Source organism: Miniopterus natalensis, chromosome 5 (genome assembly GCF_054644295.1).
Source record: "Miniopterus natalensis isolate mMinNat1 chromosome 5, mMinNat1.hap1, whole genome shotgun sequence".
In the NCBI taxonomy this organism is placed as follows: domain Eukaryota; kingdom Metazoa; phylum Chordata; class Mammalia; order Chiroptera; family Miniopteridae; genus Miniopterus; species Miniopterus natalensis.
Genome location: NC_142085.1, coordinates 69,357,891 through 69,381,624, shown reverse-complemented (window position 1 = coordinate 69,381,624; position 23,734 = coordinate 69,357,891). Strand labels below are relative to the sequence as shown.

General features: G+C 35.3%; 1 protein-coding gene across 1 annotated transcript in view; it reads right to left on the bottom strand.

The window, feature by feature from the left end:
- Positions 1–23,734, bottom strand: part of LAMA2 (laminin subunit alpha 2) — a 458,292-nt gene that overhangs the window by 263,263 nt on the left and 171,295 nt on the right. The window contains exons 5-8 of the mRNA XM_087817608.1: positions 13,007–13,186; positions 10,140–10,229; positions 8,347–8,464; positions 1,532–1,710 (exon numbers count right to left, since the gene is read on the bottom strand). Coding sequence (XP_087673734.1) covers positions 1,532–1,710; positions 8,347–8,464; positions 10,140–10,229; positions 13,007–13,186 — 567 coding nt within the window. The remainder of the gene's footprint in view (positions 1–1,531; positions 1,711–8,346; positions 8,465–10,139; positions 10,230–13,006; positions 13,187–23,734) is intronic.

Below are 23,734 nucleotides of genomic sequence, written 5' to 3'. Positions count from 1 at the left end.
ATAAAAGCAAACCTCCGTAATTTCATGGTGATCAAGTCAGAAAGTAGAAAAAAAGTCAAAAATCTTCAAAGGAAGATAACAGAATCATTTCTCAACACTGCATCAGTTACAATGTCCTGCATAAAACAAACTTACTAGACATAAGAAGAAACAGGAAGGTGCATTTTTTTTTTTTTTTTAAAGAAGTCAATAAAAGCAAGATCTCTGCACTGAAAATACTGATGTGAATAATAAATAAGTGGGGAGACATACTACATTCATTGATTGAAAGACTCAATGTTTTTAAAGTGTTAGTTTTCTCCATATTTGTTTTTAGAGTCTATAGAAAAATCCCAACAAGTATTTGTCACTGACAAGTTGATTTTAAAATTTGTATGGAAACATAAAGAAAGTATTATAGGCAAAATATTCCTCAAAAATGAAAAGAAGAATAAAGTTGGTGCACTTATACTTCTGAGGTCTAGGCTTATAAAGCTAAAGTAATCAAGAACAGGACAAAAAGAAAGTATTATCCAAAAAAATCGCGCTGGATCAACAGGACCATTGCAGATCTCAATCATCATTTCCCACCACACACTAAAATTTACTTGTGTATGGGCCATACTCCTAAAGCTTAAAAATAAAATGTTTCTAGAATAAAGAACATCTTGCCTTAAGCAGACACTTTATAAGAGAAGATATAGGAATAGCAAATAAACACTTAAAAATGGAAATAAAATTTGTAGTGAGATCTGTTATGAACTCATAATAGAAGATCTGTTGTAGGACCAAGCATTGGTGGGCATGGTGATTCCCACCAGTTAGTGATTGTGAATTAGTGATTGTCAAATATCCACATGCCATTTCCACTACACCCACTGCCACTAGAGCTAATTCAAAAAGATCGACAACATCGAATATTAGGGATAATAGGAAAGAACTAGACCTCCCTTACATTTTTGGTGAACATGTACAATGTTATTACTAACTTGGCAAAATGTTGGCAGTTTCTTATAAAGTAAAATATATACCTATTTAGTGGAACAAACATTCTATTTCTAAATATTTACACAAAGTAAATAAAACATGACCACAAAAAGAGATATAAAATTGTTTTTACAGGAGCTAATCAAGAACAGAAATAACCCAAATATTTACCAACAGGATAATGGATTAATAATATTAATGAACACTATATAACAAATTAAAAAAAAAGAGCTAGTGATGCACATACATGAATAAATATTAAAATGTTATATTGAATGAGAGAAGGAAAATGTTAAGATTTATTTTTATGACACTCAGAGGCACAACTAATTTATGTTCTAAAAATAAGAGCAGAGTTTAGGGATGGGATTGACTGGAATGTGGTACAATGGAACTTTCTGGAGAGATGGAAATGTTTTATATTTTATCTTCAAATATTTATATGTTTCCATTATGAAATGTTCCTGGTCATCTTTAAGAATTTGAAGTCTGTCAAAATTATTTTTCTATATAATACATCTTTGTATGAAAAAAAACATTTCTTGAAAGAAAAAGTATACTTTACCCCTTTTCCTCTGAAGAAGCCATCAATACATGTCTCACAGTTTATGCCAGCAGTGTTTTGGGTGCAGTTGATGCACACACCCCCTCCAATGTACTTTCCATATATATTTAAACTCAGATTTCTTCTGGCAACATTTTCATCATAATAGCATTCTTCAGCTTTCCCATGACAATTGCATGCTGCATTAGAAAAAAATTCATAAATATTAATTTCAGGTTTCAGAGATACTTTAAATAATTTTCTACTATATAATAGATTTTGTACTATATGAGGAAAAATATGTTTATATATATAATCAGTACAAAAGTATCTAAAATTATTTGTATTTGTTGGCTATATTAATAAATTCATACTTTTTAATGACACTTGAAATAATTAAAACATATAAATTAAACTGAATCATAAGAAATTGCCAATATTTCACTGATTTGATGTCACAAAACCAAAATTCTATATGGTTCAACCTACAATTTCCTATTATGACAAATAAAATATTATTGAACTGTGACACAATTAACCTCCAGGTAATCTGTAATGAATAATTACTATAATCTCTGTGTTACATCCTATGGGTAAAAAAGGATGTTTAGAATATAGTTCCTTTCTTTTACTACTACTACTAATGAAAATTTAGCATTTTTATATATGCCATGTTCTCTTTTAAGTGTTTTATATTTATTACCACTGATTTTTATTCTCAAAATAGCTTATGAGTCTGGTACTGTTGTTAATCTCTTTGCACATATTAGTAACCTGAGGCACCGAGAAGCGAAGTAACTTGTAAAAGGAAACCAGGTGAGCGGTGCCAACCGCTGGCAGGCCGGGCTCCAGGGCCTGCCGAGCCAACTGCCGCTGCGACCCCTTCGAGCTCTTTCCCACGCGAGAGGCACATGGCAACTGCCACACAATCAGGACAAAATGGGAGCTTTGTCTAGTGGCGGAGATCAAGCTGCTTTGCACCAGACGTGGATCTGGTTGTCCTCTCCACTACCTCGTAGTCACGTGATATAGGAAACTTCTTAATTTCTCTAGGCATCAGTTTCCATATAAGACACGAGTGGCCAATAATAATGATCAGCTATTTAAAAGAGTTAGGTAAGAAACTGCGTGTAAAATCATTAGCACAACGCCTTGTAAATAAGCTCTCAGTCCCCTTTCCCCCTCCCTCCTCGCCTTCTCTGCTTTCTTTTCCTTCGTGGTGTCACTTTATAAGAGTTCAGGAAAGTGAAAAAAATCACTTCTCCAGAAAGAACTGGGCAAAGCTCTGAAAACTGGATAGAACTGATTTAGAATGGGAACTCGGGAAAAGATGTCATGCTGAGTGTCCTTCCCCAGATGTTGAATTTCATAGGCATCCTTACATTGATTTCCACATATATACAAGTGTGTGTGTTTGTTTGTGTGTGTGTGTGTGTTTGTGTGTGTGCGCGCACACAGGCGCACATGCGCCCATGATCAATTTTTTTTCCTGCAAAAGGGGACATTTAAATACTGTTCTAAACTGTTTCATTTTACCAACAGTAAATATCATAGCTCTTTCTCTATTAGCATATGTTTCCCCTAAGGCTACACGGGTTACTTCTTGACTGGTGGTATTTATCAGGTCACTATTAATGGGCAGTTCCATTGTTTCCACATATCTCCTTTGTAAATAACACTGGTACACACTAGGAGGACCCCGAGATGGGAGTAGGAGTGGTGTTCTAGTGTTTAGACTGCTTCACATTTGCCAAATGAGTTACTTTGAAGAGAAAATTCAAGCCTTAGTATCATTACTGTACTTAACTCTTTAGGTGCTTTTAAAGAACACAATACACCCTAACACAATGCCTGAGCCACAGTTACTACTGAAATCCATAAGTGTTAGTAACAGTAGAGTGAGCAATTGTGTACTAATGACAAGGATTACGATAATATGCCCTGTATGGCTATAGAATATATCTGTAGGCTAGATTCCTGCAAGTATACATTCTAGTCAAAAGGCATGCAAAATTTTAATGAGCTTGAAAAATTCTCCAAAAATGCTGAGTCAAATTATTCTCTCTCCAATAGATATGATGAAACTCTTTCCCCATAAGCCTCACCAACACTACATATTAGCAAACATTTTAATCCAGTTTCTGGACATAGTAAGTATCCAAACATTTGTTGAGTGGAAGAATGAACATTTTGAGAGAGTATTTTCATTGTTGTAATTGGTACTTTCTTAATTAAGAGTAAGTGTGATCATCTTTTCTATATGGTTATAACTAATTTCTCTTCCTGAGAAATACCTGTTTTCACTTTTTCTCATTTTTAGCAGGTTTATTAACATTTTATTACTACTAGGTAAGATCTCTTAATATGATAAGGATATTATCCCCTTGTTTTGTTTGTTGTCTGCTTTCTCCAGTCTGTTGACTTGATTTAGAATATAGCATTTTTGCTATATTGATGGAGAGTTTTCAAAGTTTACTCTAGAAAAGATGTAGTAATAAATATATGTCAGTAGGCTTTAAAAACAATTTTATATCTTTAGGACAATGCATAAGAATTCTTTAAAATATTGTTGTAAAAATACATTGCAAGAAGCAGTCAAAATTTCTGCTGTCAATATAAGTAGAGGGAAATAGAGAGTAATACAAATTTATTCTCACACTACCTAGAATTAGTGCTGCTGAGAGTGTTTATAATCATGAGCTAATGTAGGTAACACACGGAGGCCTGAACAGCAACCATTTTCACACTGCATGTAGAGAGGTCCCTCATCCTACAGCCCTGGTAGCTGTTAAGGCCGAGCCTGCACAGCCTCAGAGGACATAGATAGCACTCACTCCCAGAGCCATTGTTGTTAGGCCAACAGCAGTTTGCTATTTCATAGAATGCCCAAGACACAAAACTGAAACTGTCCTTTAGTACACGCTTAGCAATAAAATTAATATTCTTTGCTCTTTAGACATGTATAATGCCTTGAATAAACTAGACTGATGAAAATTCAAATTAAACTCAAATAAATTAAAAGGCAATTATTCATTTTATAGAAAGATTTGTCATATCATGAAAGGATTTTTCTAAATATTAAGGAGACTGGAAAGGAAAAAAAAATAAGGCAACTGGAACATAATGCAACTTGGAAAAGAAAATTTTCATATAAGCTTTTAGGAATGCATATATTGTCTAAAACATGACATTTATGTAAGGTTTTATGGTCAAGACCCCTATCTTTAATTTATGGTTTAAAAAAATACATTTATTTTTCTATTTGGAAATACAACTTCCCATTTGGCTCACAAAGAGAGATAAAATTGTTTCATAATTGCACTATTTTAAAAAATGTGTCTAGTAGCAAGTGGAAAACTCCTTTGAGGTTGCTTTGTCCACCCCTGATGCTAACAAGTTTGACCTAACCTTTTTGTTTCCTTGTTGAAACACATAGACACAAGTAGAGAGTGGTAAAGGGTTTTGCAGAGGCACTGAACATTATGTAATTATAACTGTGTGATAAAATATCAGAGGCATCAGGGAGAATCACTACTCTCAAATGCTACTCCCACTTTTGATTGCTGATATTTCTACACGCAGAGGAGAAATTTAATTAAAATTTAAAGACACTTGAGAGCAAATATCCATGGGTGGCAGTTAACTTAAATTCACTCATAGGCATGAATGTCTGCTCTCATTGGGGGGGGGGGGAGCAGTGGAAAACTTGAGAGGCTCACAGGGATGGGGTATGACACCTGTGGCCCCTGTACAATAGTAGTGTGGGAGGTGGCCCATTCTGCCAGATATGTCTCAGTAATGATGGGTGATTTCTAAACCAAAATATATCACAAGCAGGTAGACACAGATCAAAAAGCAAAAGTGAGTGCAGAAAAATTAAGGGACTCCAGACATGGATAGTATATACAGAATCTTAAACTGAAAAGAAAATGTATTTTATGGTTGGGGATATTTTGTGATTAAAGTTTGCTATGATTCAATAGTATTAAAGACCTACCATGACTGATGCGTGACAAATGATAAATATTTTTCATTTAATAAATATTTAGGGTTGAAAGGATGTAAAAGACCTATACTCGGAAAACTACAGGACACTAAAAAAAGAAATAGAGGAATATATAAATAAGTGGAAGAATATACCATGTTCATGGATTGGAAAAATTAATATCATTAAAATGTCCATACTACCCAAAGCAATCTATAGATTCAATGCAATGCCTATTAAAATACCAACAGCATATTTCACAGAGCTAAAACAAATATTCCAAAAGTTTATATGGAACCAAAAAAAATCCCGAATAGCCACAGCAATCTTGAGAAAGAAGGACAGAGTTGAAGGAATCACTTTACCAGATATAAAACTATACTACAAGGCCATTGTAATCAAAACAGCCTGGTATTGGTACAACAACAGACATATAGATCAATGGAACAGAACAGAGATGCCAGAAATAGGCCCACACCATTATGGTCAGTTAATACTTGACAAAGGAGGCAAGAGCATCCAATGGAGTAAAGACAGTCTCTTCAATAAGTGGTGCTGGGAAAACTGGACAGATATATGCAAAAAATGAAACTAGACCACCAACTTTCACCACACACAAGAATAAATTCAAAATAGATAAATGACTCAAATGAAGTCACAAAACCATAAAAATCCTGGAAGAAAACAAGCAGTAAAGTCACAGACATCTCATGTAGTGGAATTTTCACCGATACATCTCCTAGGGCAAGAGAAACAAAAGAAAAAAATAAACAAATGGGACTACATCAAACTAAAAAGCTTCTGCACAGCAAAAGAAATCAGCCTCAAAATACAAAGGAACCCCACAGTATGGGAAAACATATTTGCCAAGGATGCATCTGATAAGGGGCTAATTTCCAAAGTGTACAAAGAACTCATACAACTCAACAAGAGGAAGACAATCCAATAAAAAAATGGGCAAAGGACCTGACTAGACACTTCTTCAAAGAGGACATACAGATGGCCAAGAGACATAAAAAATGCTCAGTGTCGCTAATAATCAGAGGTACAAATTAAAATCACAATGAGGTATCACTTTACAACTGTCAGAATGGTTACCATCAACAAATCAACAAATGGCACATGCTGATGAGGATGTGGAGAAATGGGAACCCTGGTGGGGATGCAGACTGGGGCAGCCACTATGGAAAACAGTATGGAGGTTCCTCAAAAAATTAAAAATGGAGCTGCCTTTTGACCCAGTGATCCCACTTCTAGGTATATAGTCTAAGAAGCCTGAAACAGCAATCAGAAAGAATATATGTACCCCTATGTTCACAGCAGCACAGTTTACAATAGCTAAGTTCTGGAAACAGCCCAAGTGCCCATCAGTAGATGAGTGGATAAAAAAGCTGTGGACATTCACACCATGGAATACTATGCAGCTGCAAAGAAGAAGGATCTCATACCCTTTGGGACAGTATGGATGGACCTGGAGAATATTATGCTAAGCAAAATAAGCCAGGCAGAAAAAGACAAATATCACATGATCTCACTTATATGTGGAATCTAATGAACATAATAAACATGAACAAAATAGATTCATTGACGTGCGTCTTCAGTAAATGGAGTTTATTCTCAGAGGGAATGTGGGGGTGGTAGGTGGGTGGGGAGAGATTAACCAAAGAATCTTTATGCATATATGCATAACCCATAGGCATAGACAATAGTGTGGGGAAGGCCTGGGGACAGGAGTGGGTGTGTCGGGGGGAAGGGGTCGATGGGGAAAAAAAGTGGACATCTGTAATATTTTGAACAATAAAAAGAAAAAAATTTAGGGTTAATTAAAAATTGGCTACCAGGCCTGTGTTGGAAGTCATGTATTCCTACTAAACTGAAAAATGTGGTTAGGACTGATTAACCAAAATATTAATATCTGAATTCAATTGAATTAGCACTCATTGCTAATTATAGTCCATTGAAATTATAGTCCAACACGAGTCTTCATTTTTAGGTCTTGTCTTAGCCTGAGAAGGTCTTCAGGAACTCAGATTTCTTAGCATTTCTATCACTGTGTTGGGCCAGTTTGCAATATCAGGCTATAAACTCACCTGCTATACTTACTGGGTATTTCTGTTCAGGAAAAATTGGACCTACGGATTATCTTCAAAAGTGATAATATTAAAATATAAATGTTGTTTTATTGTTTTTAACTACTGTCTTGGCTTTTTGTTTGGTTTTTACTATATGATAATTCCTATAGCATAGTCTATGCTAATGATTAGCACAATGCTATTTCTAATATTGGCATTTTATACTGTTATTAATAAGAAACCATTCATTTAAATCATTAATGTTTATTATTAAAATATTTTTTCTGCTAATTTGATTTCTACCATCTCTGTTACCTTTTACTCTCATATACTTCTAAGCTACTGTCCCCAAACACCACCCTTTAGTAAGTTCAACTAATGAATCAGTTTTGTGTTTTTTTTTTCAAACTGTCTGCCTCTAAACTATAGGGTACAATCTCTCTCTCTGGTTTTTCTCCCTTTATTAGATGATGGATATTCAAACTATTTACTTAAGTTTTACCCTGATGACAATAAGTGTTTACTGTGCTTTTATCTATTTATCATAACCCTCACACAGTGATAAATTCATAGATGTTTGGTAAATATTTACGAAATAAACAAATACACACACAAAAGGCCGAGTAACTGAAATAGCAAGGTAAAAAGAGATTATAAGTTATTGGCTTGGATAAAACATAGAAACTGGAAGTAGTGCTTCCCTAAAATCACCACGTTTATATTACCTGTGTCCCAGAAAAGGAAGAATTATACATGTTGTTGGCTTCTCAGGAACATACCTTCACACTCGCTCTTAGTCAGAAAAGTCCCAGCTCGCCAAGGTTTCTGATGGAATCCTGGACAGCACTGGTCACAGCTGTCGCCACACGTATTGTGTTCGCATTCACAGCGGGATTTCTAGTCGAAAAGGGGGAAGCCATTTTTAGCAGTTTTTAGACCATAAATGAAAGGCTTTCTCTGAGACGTAGAATGAAGAGAAGAGAAAATTTCTAGACTATGTAAAACTCCTGTCAGTCTGGGGAGGAAGAGGTGCCTGTCTTGGAAAGTTATTCGATTGATACTGGACTACAGAGGTCCAATTGGGAGTAGCCTTGAAGGCTGAGATCACTTCTTTGATACCTGAGAAAGTTTTCAGGGTTGGATGTATGCATATTAAGGCTTCCCTCAAAGTACTGTTAGCATTTGGGAGTGTGGGCACAGGGAAGAGGGTTGATTCTCCGGATCGAAGTATGTAATTACAGTAGAGATCAAATGTCCCAGGACTGAATCACCTGTGTGCTCCAAGTACAGAATTTTTTTAAAAAATTTATTGAATTTATTGGGGTGACAATGATTAATAAAATTATATAGGTTTCAGGTGTACAATTCTGTAATACATCATGTGTATATGGTACCGTATTTTCACCACCCCAAGCCAAGCCTCCTTCCACACATTTACCCCCGTTTAACCATCTTCTACCTCCCGACCCTCCTTTCCCTCTGGTCATCACCACACTGTTGTCTGTGTCTATGAGGTTTTTATTTCTTTATTTAATCCCCTCACCTTTTTCACCCAGCCTCCCAACCCCCCTCCCTTCTGACAGCTCTCAGTGTGTTCTCTGGATCTATAAGTTTGTTTCTATTTTGTTTGTTAGTTTGTTGAGTACACTCTTGATTCATCGCATGGAACTGGCCCTCCAAGGTTACCTTATGGGCTCTCAAATCTTGAGAAACACTGCTCATCGCAACACCTGATAGACGCATACCTGCAGAAAGCAGCACCACTAACATGCCCAGGTAAATAGAGCAGGGTGCTTGAACCTTCCCTAGGAGGTAATATTATGATGCATCAGTCAGAAAACTAGCTTTTAGAGAAATTCCATTTGTATTACAATTTTAGTAGGAGAAAAAAATATATATGCAGGTAGCTATGTTGACTGATCTTACTATTCAATATATTTCTTCCATATGCTGTACAGCAAATGATTTTGCATTTCACTAGCTTGTTTATGACTGAGAAGAAAGATGCTCATTCATCTTCTTTTTAGTTTATGTTCACTTAATATGTTGTCATTAATGAAAAATTTGACCCAAAAGCATTTCAGCATTTTCTGGCCTAGCAGTTTCAACTCTCTCTTGAATACGGTTCCACCCCACTCCTCATTGCCCCTCCCCCACCTCAGTCTCCTGTTCCATGGCCATGTATATTCACCTCCGTGCACATTTTTCATTTGTTTGCATTAATTTTTTTATGAAAACTTTTGAAAGAAATGCTCAGGTTGATTGATGGCAGGCATTCTCTAAAGCTAAATCATACAGCAGGCTGTCATAGCAAAAGAGGTTTCAAAATAGAAAGACCGGTTTGGAGCCTTTTGAGGAGGGGGGAACCTAATCTGGTTTCTGATACTGTGATGGCTGACTTCAAAGTCTATCTTCCTGACTGCCAGCTCCATTTCGCCCTCTCACAGCTTCCTGTTACACTGTCTAAGCTGGGACCTGACACCCCTTCAGTGTCCCTCTCCGCAAAGCCTCTCGTGAAACGTTTTACAGCTCAGAGCTTCATGTTGCCTAAGCATCCTATAAATATACATACATTTGTCACTGGATCAAGTGGACAAGCCCTGGCATGACCATAGCAGATGCACATCCCTCCAACCGAAATATCCTTGACCGAGTAGTAATACTGCAAAAAGCAATCAGAGAGGAATCCTGTTAAGATGACCGCAAGGTGAAAACAACAAAAGGGAACATTCAGTTAAAAACTTTACTTTTATCCTTAATTTGAAGCACATTTGTGTTTCTCTGGGACAACTGAGGGCTCACAAAAGTGATCAAGTAACTCCTCACATTGCAGCTACAACCCAAAGAAAGAACACCTCTAATTTATGTTGGGTGGGCATTCTAGAAATTTCTTTCCCACAGACAGTACAAAGTCCATGCTGAAGTATCTGTTATTGAGGTCAAGTTGTTATAATTCTTCATAAGAGCTGTTTTAGTTACTTGAAAGAAAACCTCTTTTGTTGTCATTATAGAAACCTCAGTACCCATGAATCATATGTACACTGTTTTATTTGATGAATTTGACAAGAATCAACACATTTAGGGGAATGTGCTCATAGCAATCCACTTCTTAAACTTATAAAGAAGGAAGTGAAACATAACAAGCTGCAAGACTGAGTTAACATAATGTAAGGAGTAAACTAGGTGGGCAGACCACTAGCCTTTCTTCATTATAATGTTAAAATGTTCATGCAATTATTTCCCTATCTGAAGTTTAAATAACTTTACATATTTACCCAGCTATTCTTAAAGATTATTTATAATTATAGAATTTTACCCATAAACATTATCATATGGAATCCAAAAAACCATCTTAGTGGCATATAGTTCTATTATTCTAATTATTCACATATAAAACAGATTTAGCGAGAATAAGCAGATAGACAAAAACCTATTTCCTGACCACAAGGTCCCCTTTCCATTTACTCTTTTCTTTTTCCTTTTGTTTGTTTGTTTTTGCTGTTTACATGTAGTATATTTTATAATATTTTTGTTATATCACCTTACTTGATATACCTAAGCTTCAAATTTATGAAATTTGCTAGGAAGTTGAGGTAAAAAGTCTGCTTTTTACTAACTTCCTCACATAATAATATAGATAGAAATAGGGATATTTGCTTGGAAAATTGATACAGTAGTTTTTATAGATGCTTTTAAGTTGGGAAATCTGTTTTAAATATAAATGTGTAATGCTTCACTTTGAGTCATTGAAAGGAGTTGAATTTAATATTCTATTTTTATATATTTAAATTTACATGTAGTGTTCATTGAACTTTACTTTTAAAAAACATATTTAAATGTTGAATTTCACTGTGCTATTTTAAAGGCTCATGTACAATGAAGTTATAAATAGATGTGCACGCCAACCCCCACTTTGCCTTCTGCAAAAGATGATAAAAGAAACACATTTATTTCCATTGATTTTTTACCCCCTCTGATAGATATACTGTCAGGAAAGATTAAATTTCCCTTCAAAATTATTTAGTCTTTCTCAGTATATATTTTTAAATCATGCCGAAATTAAAATTAAAAGTGATTTTTTAAAACAAGAATCTAACATTGCTATAAAATAATGATTACTTCTGCATAGGGTAATTTACAACACACTGATGTATAATACACGGTAAAATTATTTTAGGTTTGGAAAATACGGGGCACTAACACAAAGAACATGTGTTGTATGGGGATAACAAAACTTTAAAAGTTATTTTGTAACGATGGAGAGATTAGGGAAGGGCAATTTATATAATGAGAAGAGAAAATATATTAGGGGAATTCATGAACCATAAAAAGCGTTGCCCTTCAATATTCAGCTTAATGGTTCAGCAATTTGGCCATTGTTGGCAATAGTGTGAGTTTAGTAAGATCATTTTAGAACTGAATTTTGTCCCACGGTCTTAGTTTCCCCTACAATCCTCTTTTACCTTTGCCTCTAGTCACACAGTAGATATTCTCTTAGCATGGATTTGTTTTATGGATTTGTAGCTGAATCAACTCTCTTGGTAATAATGTCTTGGGTGTATAGCAGCATATAAGGGAGCTGATATAATCCAGTACCCATGGTGGGGGATAGAGAGGAGGAAGCACAGTTATCACTCATAGCAACCTGGGCTGATCATCTATGCCATAATTACACACATTCCAGTTTAACACTGGAAAACAGCACCTCTGCTAGCTCCTGTTTTTAAAGATCTGTTGAAAGGATGTTATAAGCATTTTTTCTGATATTCTATTCATGAAGTAAAATAAAATAATATACAAAATCAGTTTTTCCCCTACAGTAGTGCTTTTTAAAACCATGGCTTATGATTTATTAATAAAGCATAAAACTAAATTATGTAATTGGACAAAATGGTCCCCAGACAAGCAGCATTGACATTACTGGGCACTTGATAGAAATGGAATTTCTCAACTCAGCCCTAGACCTCCTGAATCAGAACCTGCATTTTCACAATATCACCAGCTGATTCTGTGCACATTAAGGTTTAATATTTATTGCTGTGTGTGTGTGTGTGTGTGTGTGTATGTACTGAGCCATGATGTAAAATGTATTTCTTAGTGTTGGTTGCAGCCAAAAATGTTTCAACATCCTATAGTAACTCCCCAAAGCCAATTATAATAGTACAGATCACCCAAGTGACAAAACTTAGTCCTCAAAAATAAGATGACGAACTAGGCATTATAATATTTTACAAAAGAAGAAATCAAAGTTTAGAAGTGTTAAAAAGTTTGACAAATGTTACACATCTAATAAGTAGCTGAGCTTGGATTTGAACAAAAAATTTCTATCAAATTTTAAGTCTTTCATAATAACCACTCCTACAAATCATGAAAACACCTATCTTAAAAAGAAAGGTGCAATATCATTCACAGGCTGCAGTATGATTCATCATAACTTACTCTTCGTGTGACAATGGGGTCAATTTCTCTTGGGTCTTTGTGAGCAAACATCATCAAATCGGCATTCAAGGTGCGGATCCTCTGAAATCTCAGGCGAATATAACGAGCAGAGGTGAATTCCAGCAGTTCAGGAGAGGGGTCATCCGCACTTGGTCTCCCATTGATCAAAGAGATGTGAATCTACACAGTGTGGGGAATAATTTAACAATTAAGTTCACCAAAAACTAAATATTCTGTTTTGCTTTTCCTTGGAAAAATAAAGTTAAGCTCTCTACTCTCAAATAATTAGGCAAATGTTGCTTCATGTTTACTGGAAGAAAGTGAAGTAACTGGGGATTTTATGGACCTTTTAATACATGTACATGCAATATATTTGTTTATATGTTATGTATCGTCTATATATTGCAATTACCCATAATCCCCTGTTCCAAGGCATTGCATCTTTTGACCTTCCTAGGAGTTCCATAAATTTTTTAATCACTTTTTTTCTGAAAAGTATTGTGCCTTAAAATTATTTAAGAACCTGGTATAAAGTGGAAAATAAAAAATCTTGGTTTAAAAAAAAAGCTACAAAATAGACAAAAACAGGAAATCATCAAGTGCTTAAAATAGTTCTGAACTTCAAAGTATCTAATTATATAGCCTTAGTATACAGAGAGCAAAAATTGACTCACTTCACTGAAAACTAGACAAATCTACAATCACAGTAAGAGATTTCAATCAGTTGTTCACTTATTGTTAGTGCTTTAGTAACTGTAGATCAAGACAAAAATGTATCAAAGGTATAACACATTCTATGAAAATACAGTAAAATCTGGTTGGAATGGTAGATTTGTTAGGAAAATAATTTAGCACAACTGACACCAAAAGAAATAAAATCTAATTGTACTGTTTTCTATGCACAGAATAGAGAAATTGCAAAGGAACTACCCTTCAAAGGTGCATGAATCCCACATGCTCTCACACGGATTTCACAAGAGCATAAAATTTTAATGAGGAATAAATCAGTTTGATAAGATAAAAAGAACTCCTATCACAGATAAAGGGAAGACCTATCACAGATTTTTCCCTCATACCTAAAGAACTCCTATAAATCAACAAGAAAAAAGACCAACAACATAACAGAAAAAGCAGACAGAAGATATAGGGGGACTCTATTCAAGGAAAATATAAATGGCTATTAACTTTGATAAGATAGTGAACCTCACTCATTAATTAAAAGAGAACTGTTAATTAAAGCCACAATAACAAACTTTCCCCCCTTTTTCAGGTGGCCAAACCCCCAAATATTGATAATACTCCGTGATGGCAAGACTGGAGAGATACAGGCATTCTCATACACTTACAGGTGAGTGCCAAATGGCACAAACACCTATGAAAGTGAGCTTAGCAATAACTATCAAAATTATATATGCAAGCAATTTTTGACCTAGCAATTCCACTTCTGGGAAATTATCCTATAGATATTACATATATATTATTCCTAGACAGCATTCTTAATAATAGCAAAAAACTGAAAACAATCTAATATCCATCAATGTGCAACTGGTTAAATAAATTATATATCTATATACCGAATTAGCACACCATAAAAAAGAATGAGGCAACACTTATACTGATAGGAAAAATTACTTTTATTTTCTGTACTTTGTAATTGCATCATTACCTATGCAATAAATTAAATCAAATCAAACTTGTTAAAGACAATGAAACTGAGTGGTAGGTTTTAGACTGATCACCCCCCCCCCACACACACACACACACAAGCATGTGCATGCGTGAACAGGAGGCTAAAGAGACAGGAATACAAGAAAGGAATCCTGTGCTGGGCTGGAAGCTGTCCAGGAGCATGACAGACAGTCCATGCATGTACTGGGAAACTGTGACTTGAGGTCACCCACTAGAATTTTCACCCACTTTTGCAAGATCATATATCATGTGTGTTAATTACATTTTTTGACAGGAGAGGGAATGGTATGTGTTTCCATTCTGAACATCCTGCATTTAGATAATCCCCGAGAGCATTTACAAACTGACTGCCAATAAACTACTGAGTCACTAGAGAAATAAATATAGCAAACTCTGAGACGAGAAACTAATTCTGATGTCACAAAGCATAAACTCAAAATGCTTCATGATAAAAATATGAAATGTCCCAGCTAATTGAGTCTACCTTGGATACTTAGTAAAGAATAAATTCACTTAACACATTTGAAGATGACAGAATGCAAGGCCTGCTAAATATACTGAATCTAAAAATACTGGATACCCTCCCTACTGTAAAAAATTCTAAAACAGCGGGTCTTGTATATTCTACAGTTCTGGCATCTAGCAGGTGAACCAGAAACATGTGTAAGTTGTCTGTGTTACTTAAGAAGGTATCAATTAAATGTTAAAAGAATGAATCAATAGATGCATGAAGCAATTAAAATTAGTTCCCCTTAGATACTAATTGTGGCATCTAAAAAATCACCAGTGCCCTTGAATTCATGCTTAATTTCTGTCTTATCAAACTCTCCCTTGAGTGCTCCTAAAAATGCTATTCGAAAGGAAGAAGGAAATCACTACATGTGTAGGATTAAAGTTTCTGAAAATTATTAAGATTTATTTGGTGTTTATTCTATGGTGAACCATACTTGTGGTTGTACATAAAATCAGTAAATTCCTCACTGAAACACAGTTTCATTTATTTATTTAAAATAAATAGTGCACATGTTCTCGGTTAGGTTAATAAAACATATGATAGCGACAAAGGATTCAGCAAAAGAACACTTCTCACAGCTTTGGTATTTTCATCAAGCTACTCTGCCAAGAGATCTTGTGAGTATAGTGAGTTTCAAGCTGTTCCTGGATTATAAAACCAGCCAGCTGTTTGGCCATGTTGTGAGCAGCTTCTTTTCATTGTTCTTTCCTTTTCTTTTTTCTTTTTTTTACCACTCCCCTTCAAAAGAAATCACAGCGTTGGCTAGGATATTTCCACTGACATGACGCTGTGTAATTCTAAGTCCTCTGGATAGCTTAGCATACTTCCTGATTTCCTGCAGGGTGACAACTGGAGGGTGTCTGTCTTCAAAAAGATGAAGTGTCAGTCCTCAAGACCACCGCTGTCTTGCTGCGAGGCTGTGGGAAGTCCGCGGCAGCCTAGAATCTTCTGAAACCATTCTATTACAGACATGTCGGTGGGTGTACGTTCATGCTCTCAAAGGAATTCATTCTAACTGAAAATATCAGCCTGATGAACAAATGGTCCTTTAGATTTTAAAATTACACCCTTCTTTTAAATTAGTTTCACAGAAAAATAAAGAGGAAAAATACCTCATGAGTGTATGAGCAAATGACTAAATCAATATTGCACTCTACTCATCCAAGTAATTCTGTTTTTATTAGTGCAGGCATACTATATAAATCATGTTCCCATTGCAGATGAATAAACATTTGTGACTCTGGTGTTTTTACTTCTATAATTGGAATATAATTTAAAAATGGTTTATGCAGCAAATAATCAAATTTCTAGTATGAACAACTGTCACTTATGTTTTTCTATTTATATTAATACAATGACTTTAGATTTCTAGAAGAGCTGTGCTTCTAATACCCTACCCAATGATACAAATTTCTTGAGTGGCTGGATGGATGGGAGAATGAAGGCTCATTAATAAGTATTAGAAACTGAACTGAGTAGTGGAGGTGGGGGGAGTCGACAACGTGATGCAGTGTACTCACAGAACATTTTAAAACCCCATTTGAATTTTCAGTCTCTAAATTTGCCAACGAAAAAGGTATAACACCTTGTAAGTAAGGTGTCTCCAGGAGATAAAACAGTAAACTCCACATGTGTAGGATGAGATTAGCTAGTTACCGGTGCAGCCAAAGAATCTATAGGTGTGTATATAAACGAGCGATTGAGATTTGTGGGAACCTCTTAAGTACAATCATGGTTAATATGATGTTATTTCAGAGAGGGAGAGTAACTTTGAAAAATGAGTCTAATGACTTTTATTTTACCATGTATGAAAAGAAAAGCATATGTTTGGAGAAAGGGGGTGAGCTGTATGAATCTTAGGAAAGGGGGACAATAAACAATTTTTCATTGTGTTTCTAGCACAGAGCATAGGCTATGGCACTGACTTTATATCATCAATAGGAATCCTCAAACGATGGATGCTTAGCCCTAACCACACCTGATCTACAAGTGGCATTTGAAACAATCAATGCTCCATTTCCTTCCAGGACACCAAACTGTCCTTGTTTTCCTCCTGCCTCTCCAGCGAGCGCTCCTCAGTCTCCTCACTGCTTACCACTTCCCCCTCCATAACTCTGATATTGGAGCACCATGGTGTTCAGCCTTTGGCCTTTTCTTCTGTCCTACTTACACTTGCTCACTCAGTGATATCATCAGTGCTCACAGTATTAAATACCGTCTACACCGATGTTTCCCACATGTCTCTCTCCAGGCCTGATCTCCCTTCTGAAGGTCAGGATGCTGAATCCAACTGCCTTCTTGATACACTTATTTGGCTGCCTAACAGGCATTCCACACTTACATCTCACACTGCCTTCCTGTTCTTCATCCCACCAGTCTTCCCAATTTCACTAAATAATTTCATTCTTTCAGCTACTCAGGAGATTGCTTTTGCTTTCTTTATCCTTACATCCAAAGTGCCTGAAAATCTATAGGTGTGTATGTGTTGGCTTTACCTTCAAAATATGTCCAGCATCTAAACACTTCTCACCACCTCCTCTGCAACCATCCGAGTCCACGCTTTCATCATTCTCTGCTTGGGCCCTGCAATAGGGTCAGAACAGGTCTTCATGCTACCACACCTAACTCCCTAGGGTTTATTTGTAACTTAGCAGCTGCTGTTGTTTGTTTTTTTTTTTTTTTTAAGTTTTTAGTAAATGTTTCCATCAATTTATTTTCAGTATTCCTTAAAACAAAAATCACAAGTTTAATATCAATGACTTAAAATATTGTAAAATATTTTACACCAAACAAAGCCAACTTTCATTCATGCTGCAAATTGGTCTATGTTCTTTTACTTCTGTTTGCCAGATGATCTTTAATAATTTCTGCAGAGATTCCTCAATAGATTACATGCAAGAGTTTTAAAAGATGTCCAGCAACTTTATGAAAAGTGTGAACCATAGTAAAAGAGGCCAATTCCAACTCAAGTGTGTGTTACATGCCATTGAGTTGGCTTGACTCCTGGTGACCCTATGAATAAGTGAGGTCCACATGCCCTGTCCTCAAAAGCCCCGCTCCGCTCCTGTGGACGCCTGCCTATGGCTTCTTTTACAGAGTCAGTCCATCTCAAATTTGGTCTTCCTCTCTTCCTGCTGCCTTCAATTTTCCCAAGCATTATTGTTTTTTCCAAAGAACCATGCCTTCTCATGATGTGTCCAAGTAGGACATCTTCAGTTTTGTCATTTTTGCCTTTTGCAAAGTTTCAGGTTCAATTTGCTCCAGGACATACTTGTTCATCTTTCTGGCAGTCCAGGGTATCCGTAGAGCTCTCCTCCACATCATATTTCAAAAGAATCTTTTTTTTCCCTATCAGCCTTTTTTGATGTCCACATTTTGCATCTGTACATAGTGATTGGAATGCAAGCGTGTAGATGATCTTAGCCTTGGTCTCTAATGACATATTTTTGCTCTTGGTGATCTTTCCTAATCCTTTCACTGCTGCTTTTCTGAGTCTCAGCCTTCTATTTCTTGGCTGGAGTATCCATTTAAATTGATCACCAAACCAAGGTAAGCAAAATCAAACTCAATACCTTTTTAAAATTTTTATTAAATATGTCTTTATTGATTTCAGAGGGAGGAAGGGAGAGGGAGAGAGATAGAAACATGATGAAAGAGTCATTGATCGGCTGCCTCCTGCATGCCCCCTACTGGGGATTGAGCCTGCAACCTGGGCATGTGCCGTGACTGGGAATGGAACCTCGATCTCCTTCATAAGCTGATGCTCAACCATCGAACCATGCCTAGCCGGGCTTGATATCTTTATTGTTTACATTAAAGTTGTATATTTCTTCTGCAGTCATTGTTTTATCTTCTTGATGTTCAAATGCAGCCCGGCTTTGGCACTTCTCTCTTTCCTAATTTCAAATCATTGCTACATTCTTCAAACATGAGCCCCATGCCATGATCACATTCATTATTAGAAAACTGCACAAAAGTCATCATTTTCTGAATGGGAATAAAAGCTTTTAGTCTCTCCTCATCACCTTGGTGCCTCAACAATTACCTTGCAAATTCTCTTGATGTCAGTATCTGTTTCCAGAGGTGCTCTAAATATTTCTTGTAAAATATAGCACCAATCATGTCATTCTTTCCCTTAAAACCCTCCAATGATTTTCTATTTCACTACCAATAAAAGCCAAAAATTTCACAATGAACTATGAGATCCTATATTATTTGGACATTGCTCCCTACCCCTTAACACTGCCAAAGGAGAAAACAATAGCTTTTTGAATAAAGTTAACTAATGTTTAACTAACATTAAGAGCTGTTTGAGCTCTTTCCTACTCTCTCCCTATTCATACTGCTCCAGTCAGACTGCCATCTTTGATAGGGAACACCAGATAGGCTTTTACCTCAGGGCTTTTAAAATTGGGGGTCCCTTGACAGAATATTACCCTCCCAGATTTGCAATGCCACTGTATCATCTCTTTCAAAATATTTGGCAAATTCAACTAGCTTTCTACCTAAAAAGCTATTTCATAGTATAATTAATCAGATTTTTCTACAATTATATGAGTAAATCTTTGAGTATGCTATTTCTACAAAATGAAATTAAAGTCAGCAATCCTTCATATCATTTTTTACCCAAGAATTTTGAGTTAAGTTGATTTAAAGAAAATTAGAAAATTAATAGCTTGGATCCACGATTTCCTTATATGTAAGTCTACTATGTGTGTTCATATTAGTTAAACATTAGTTAACTTTATTCTCTATTACACCAAAGTTTCGTTCTGGCAGGCTATTTTCAGCTGAGCAGAGCACATGTGTCTTCTGAGTCATAAGACACTGTATTTGAACTTAAGAACTCCTCAAATTAATTTTGTTAAGCAGAGCAAAGTGGACCTTATTCATTGGTTAGCTCCTTCTTTGTGCAAATCATATTTTGGTTATTTCATTGTTCAATCTATAAATTTGATGTACTACTATTTAAAGAAGTGTTCATAAAAAATAAGCTATATTAAAATTGTCAAGTAGATTACCTAAACTCTATAGACAAGCAATAACTACCAATAAAGCTAATTAACAGAGTACCTTGCTTCTAGAAGAAAACATTTTTACTAAATGTTATCATCTTTACAGATTGTCATTAGTTTTATTATATGTAACTAAATAGTTATTGAAAAATAACCTCCTTTTCTCATCAGAAAAGTTTCATTGCAATTTTTAAAACTTTTTCAAATCAATGGAATATTTTTAAAGTCTTACAAATATAAAAATACATGAATATATAAAAATTAATGCATGAGTAATAAAAATACACTAGATAAGTAATAAAAGTTACATAACATGTTATTCATAATGCAGGTTAAATATTTAAACATTTCAGACTAGAGATTTCCCTATCAAGAAGTTTTAGGGCCATAATGAGGAAATGGGGTATTACAAAATCAATATTGTTCCAGTCCATTATTTTCAGTGATATCAGGCACAGCTTATTAAAGTCTCCTTTGCATTTTCCTACACCCCACATTTTATTTTCTCCAACTAAGAGCTGTCATTTTTATCATTATTTTTATTAATTCAAATATTGCTCATTTGCACATCTAGAAAATGAAGTATTCTGTGTGTGTGTGTATATATATAATATATTTATATAATATAATATATATATTTCATTGATTTCAGAGAGAGGAAAGGAGAGGGAGAGAGAGAGAAACATCAATGATGAGAGAGTCATTGATCGGCTGCCTCCTGCAGGCCCCCGACTGGGGATCAAGCCCACAGCACAGGCATGTGCCCTGAACAGGAATCGAACCCCGATCGCCTGGATGCTAGGTCGATGCTTAACCGCTGAGCCATGCCCAGCCAGGCAAAGTATTCTGAGAGCTTAAAACATATGCTTATAAAGCTTTATTTCTTCATAATTCAATAGCTTTTTATTCATTCATTTAGTCAGTCACTCATTCATTCAAAAATATTTATTGGATGCCTAGTATAATCCAGGTCACTGAATCATTTTCACTCACTTCTAGGCCCCTTTGTCAAACACCTTTTCTGTGTCTGCACTGTTTCCATTTGCACAGATATACTTTATACATCTTTCAGTCCTCAGCTGAGATGCCAATTCCTTCCTTCCATGACTATGTCCAGGTTCTGTCCAGAAGTTTTTCCTATGAATTCTCTGAGCTCCTCTATTATCATTGCCTGTTTACTTGCTTGTGTCTGTTAAAAGACTGGAAATTCAATGCAAATAAAAACTTTGCCTCATTTATAATATATTTTCAGTGCTTAATAAAATGAGTAGTACATAGTAGATTCTCAATAATTACTTGCTGAATGAGTAAATCAGTATCAGTGTCCAAATATAGGTTGTGTTAGAACTTCCAGTGAGTTAACTCTTTTCCACAAACATTCACAATTTTTGTATATCATTCAAAATTGACTTTGTATATATTTTAAGTATATTTTACCTTTATTTCTAATTACAATGATTGGATGCACACAAGAATTTTAGCATGAATTTTATTTACCTTAATTGACTAAATCTCACTAGATCTATAATAATTCAAGTACTTAAAAGGACATGATATGGATAGATCTGTAGCCTCAACATTTGGGTAAGTCAACAAAAGAAGTATTTAAGACACTAGTAATTTCTGAAGATAAAAATAATGCATTATACCTGCTAAATGGATACACCCCTTCAAGTGTGTCATTATTCCTACTTACCAGAACTGGAGAGACTTTCTTTTTATGCAGAATGCACTGAACTGGTTTGGGAAGTCCTCAATAAATACTGCACTATTGTTTGAAGTTTACAAACCCAACTAAAACGACTTCTCTTCCATGGCTAACGACTACTGATCTGCTTGAGAAGTAGTATTTTAACATTAAATATCAAGGACTTTGAGTAACCTTAACTTCCTTAACTAACTTATTCCAAGAAAACATGGCAATGTCAGTTTAATGAACTGTTTAACAAATATGACTGTATCACAGACAGCTCTACTCTGAGCTTAGTCTTAGCAGGCCCTTTACACTTCTATAAGAGGATATTTTGCTTTTGACACTTGTATGGTTCCAACTGCCCCTGAAATTTAGATTGCTTTTCTCCTGTTCTTTAGAATGACAATTCTTGCCTTTGTCATTCCTAGATGAAAGTTTTTCCTTCTGTAAAACATTTAAACGTATTCTTTACCATTGAAGCAATAGTCATTAATAAATTGCAGCATAAGAAAATCTGTACTCTTCAAAAAATATTTGTCCTTTTGTTTTTTCTTCTATCATAGTGAAAATAGTTAAAATATTGTATTTACAGGTTTGTGGAGCTCCTCTTCTGGTCAAATAAGAGCATCCCTCTTTCTCTCTTTCCCCCTGTTTCATTTTATATCAGAGTTATTATTTTTATACCAACAGGAGATTTCATGTAGCAATGCTTTCTTTTATGAAATTAACACATAGAAGGGCTAAGTTTCTTGAAAATATCAAAAAGAGAAACAAAGTCTTAGCTGCATCAGGAATTTTCATTTTCTAAACACCTCAAGCTTGGTATGCTCTTTCTTTTCAAAAAGCTTCTGGTGGTCTTCTTGCTTAGTACAAGTCAAAGCAATCAGTAAAGCATTTATTTCTAAGCCCCTTGAGCTTAGGTTACTTTCATCTAAAGCATGCCCAGATGGGTGACCTGTAATCCATCATAATTGAATGGAAGATCTTTATACATCATTCCCACTGGTCATGATGTATAAAAGGAACAATGATAACTAAGTTCCTGAAATTTCCAAAGAGAGAAAATTATTACTAAATGCATTATCACCACCTCACCCCACTTTCTTCTAAAAGGACCTTGACACACAGGAGCTTATTTTGAATCTATTTTAAAATTTAAAGTTATTTTCAAGTGATAATTTTAAAAAGTACTCCAAGTTGAAAATGTTTCATTGATCACTTGTGTTTTTCTATCTCCAAGTAAAGTATATAATATTTGCATGAAGAAAAGAAGTGTTGTCAAAATAAGTTTTCTCAATCTCTTTTGGGAGCTTCTCATTTAAATTTTATCAAATGCAGATGTCATTTCTAAATCTTAGTGCTGTCAACCTAAGACAATATATGGATACAAACATCATCTGAAATTCACAGCAGAAGATAATTTAAGAGAAATAGCTGTAGAACATATCACGAGGGAAAATCACCAGAATGAAAGTTCTCTCACTCCCCACAAACATTTTCATTGCTCCAAATTTTGTTTTGGGTGTGCCTCAACCAGAAACAAACTAAAAGGACAGAATCATTAGTCATCTATTCCAGCTTCATGGCTGTTTCAGAAATTTCTTTGCAATACACAGGACCTGGCACATAAAACCAATTGTGGTTATTACTGTGTACTCACTGGATACCAGACACTCTTGCATGTGATCTGTGTGCACTAAATGATTTAGTATTAACTCATTTCATGCTTACAACAACCTCATAAGGTTGGTGTTAATATTATCTGCTTTTTAAGAAGAGAGACACATTAACATTTTAACAAGTACAGCTAAGTTTAT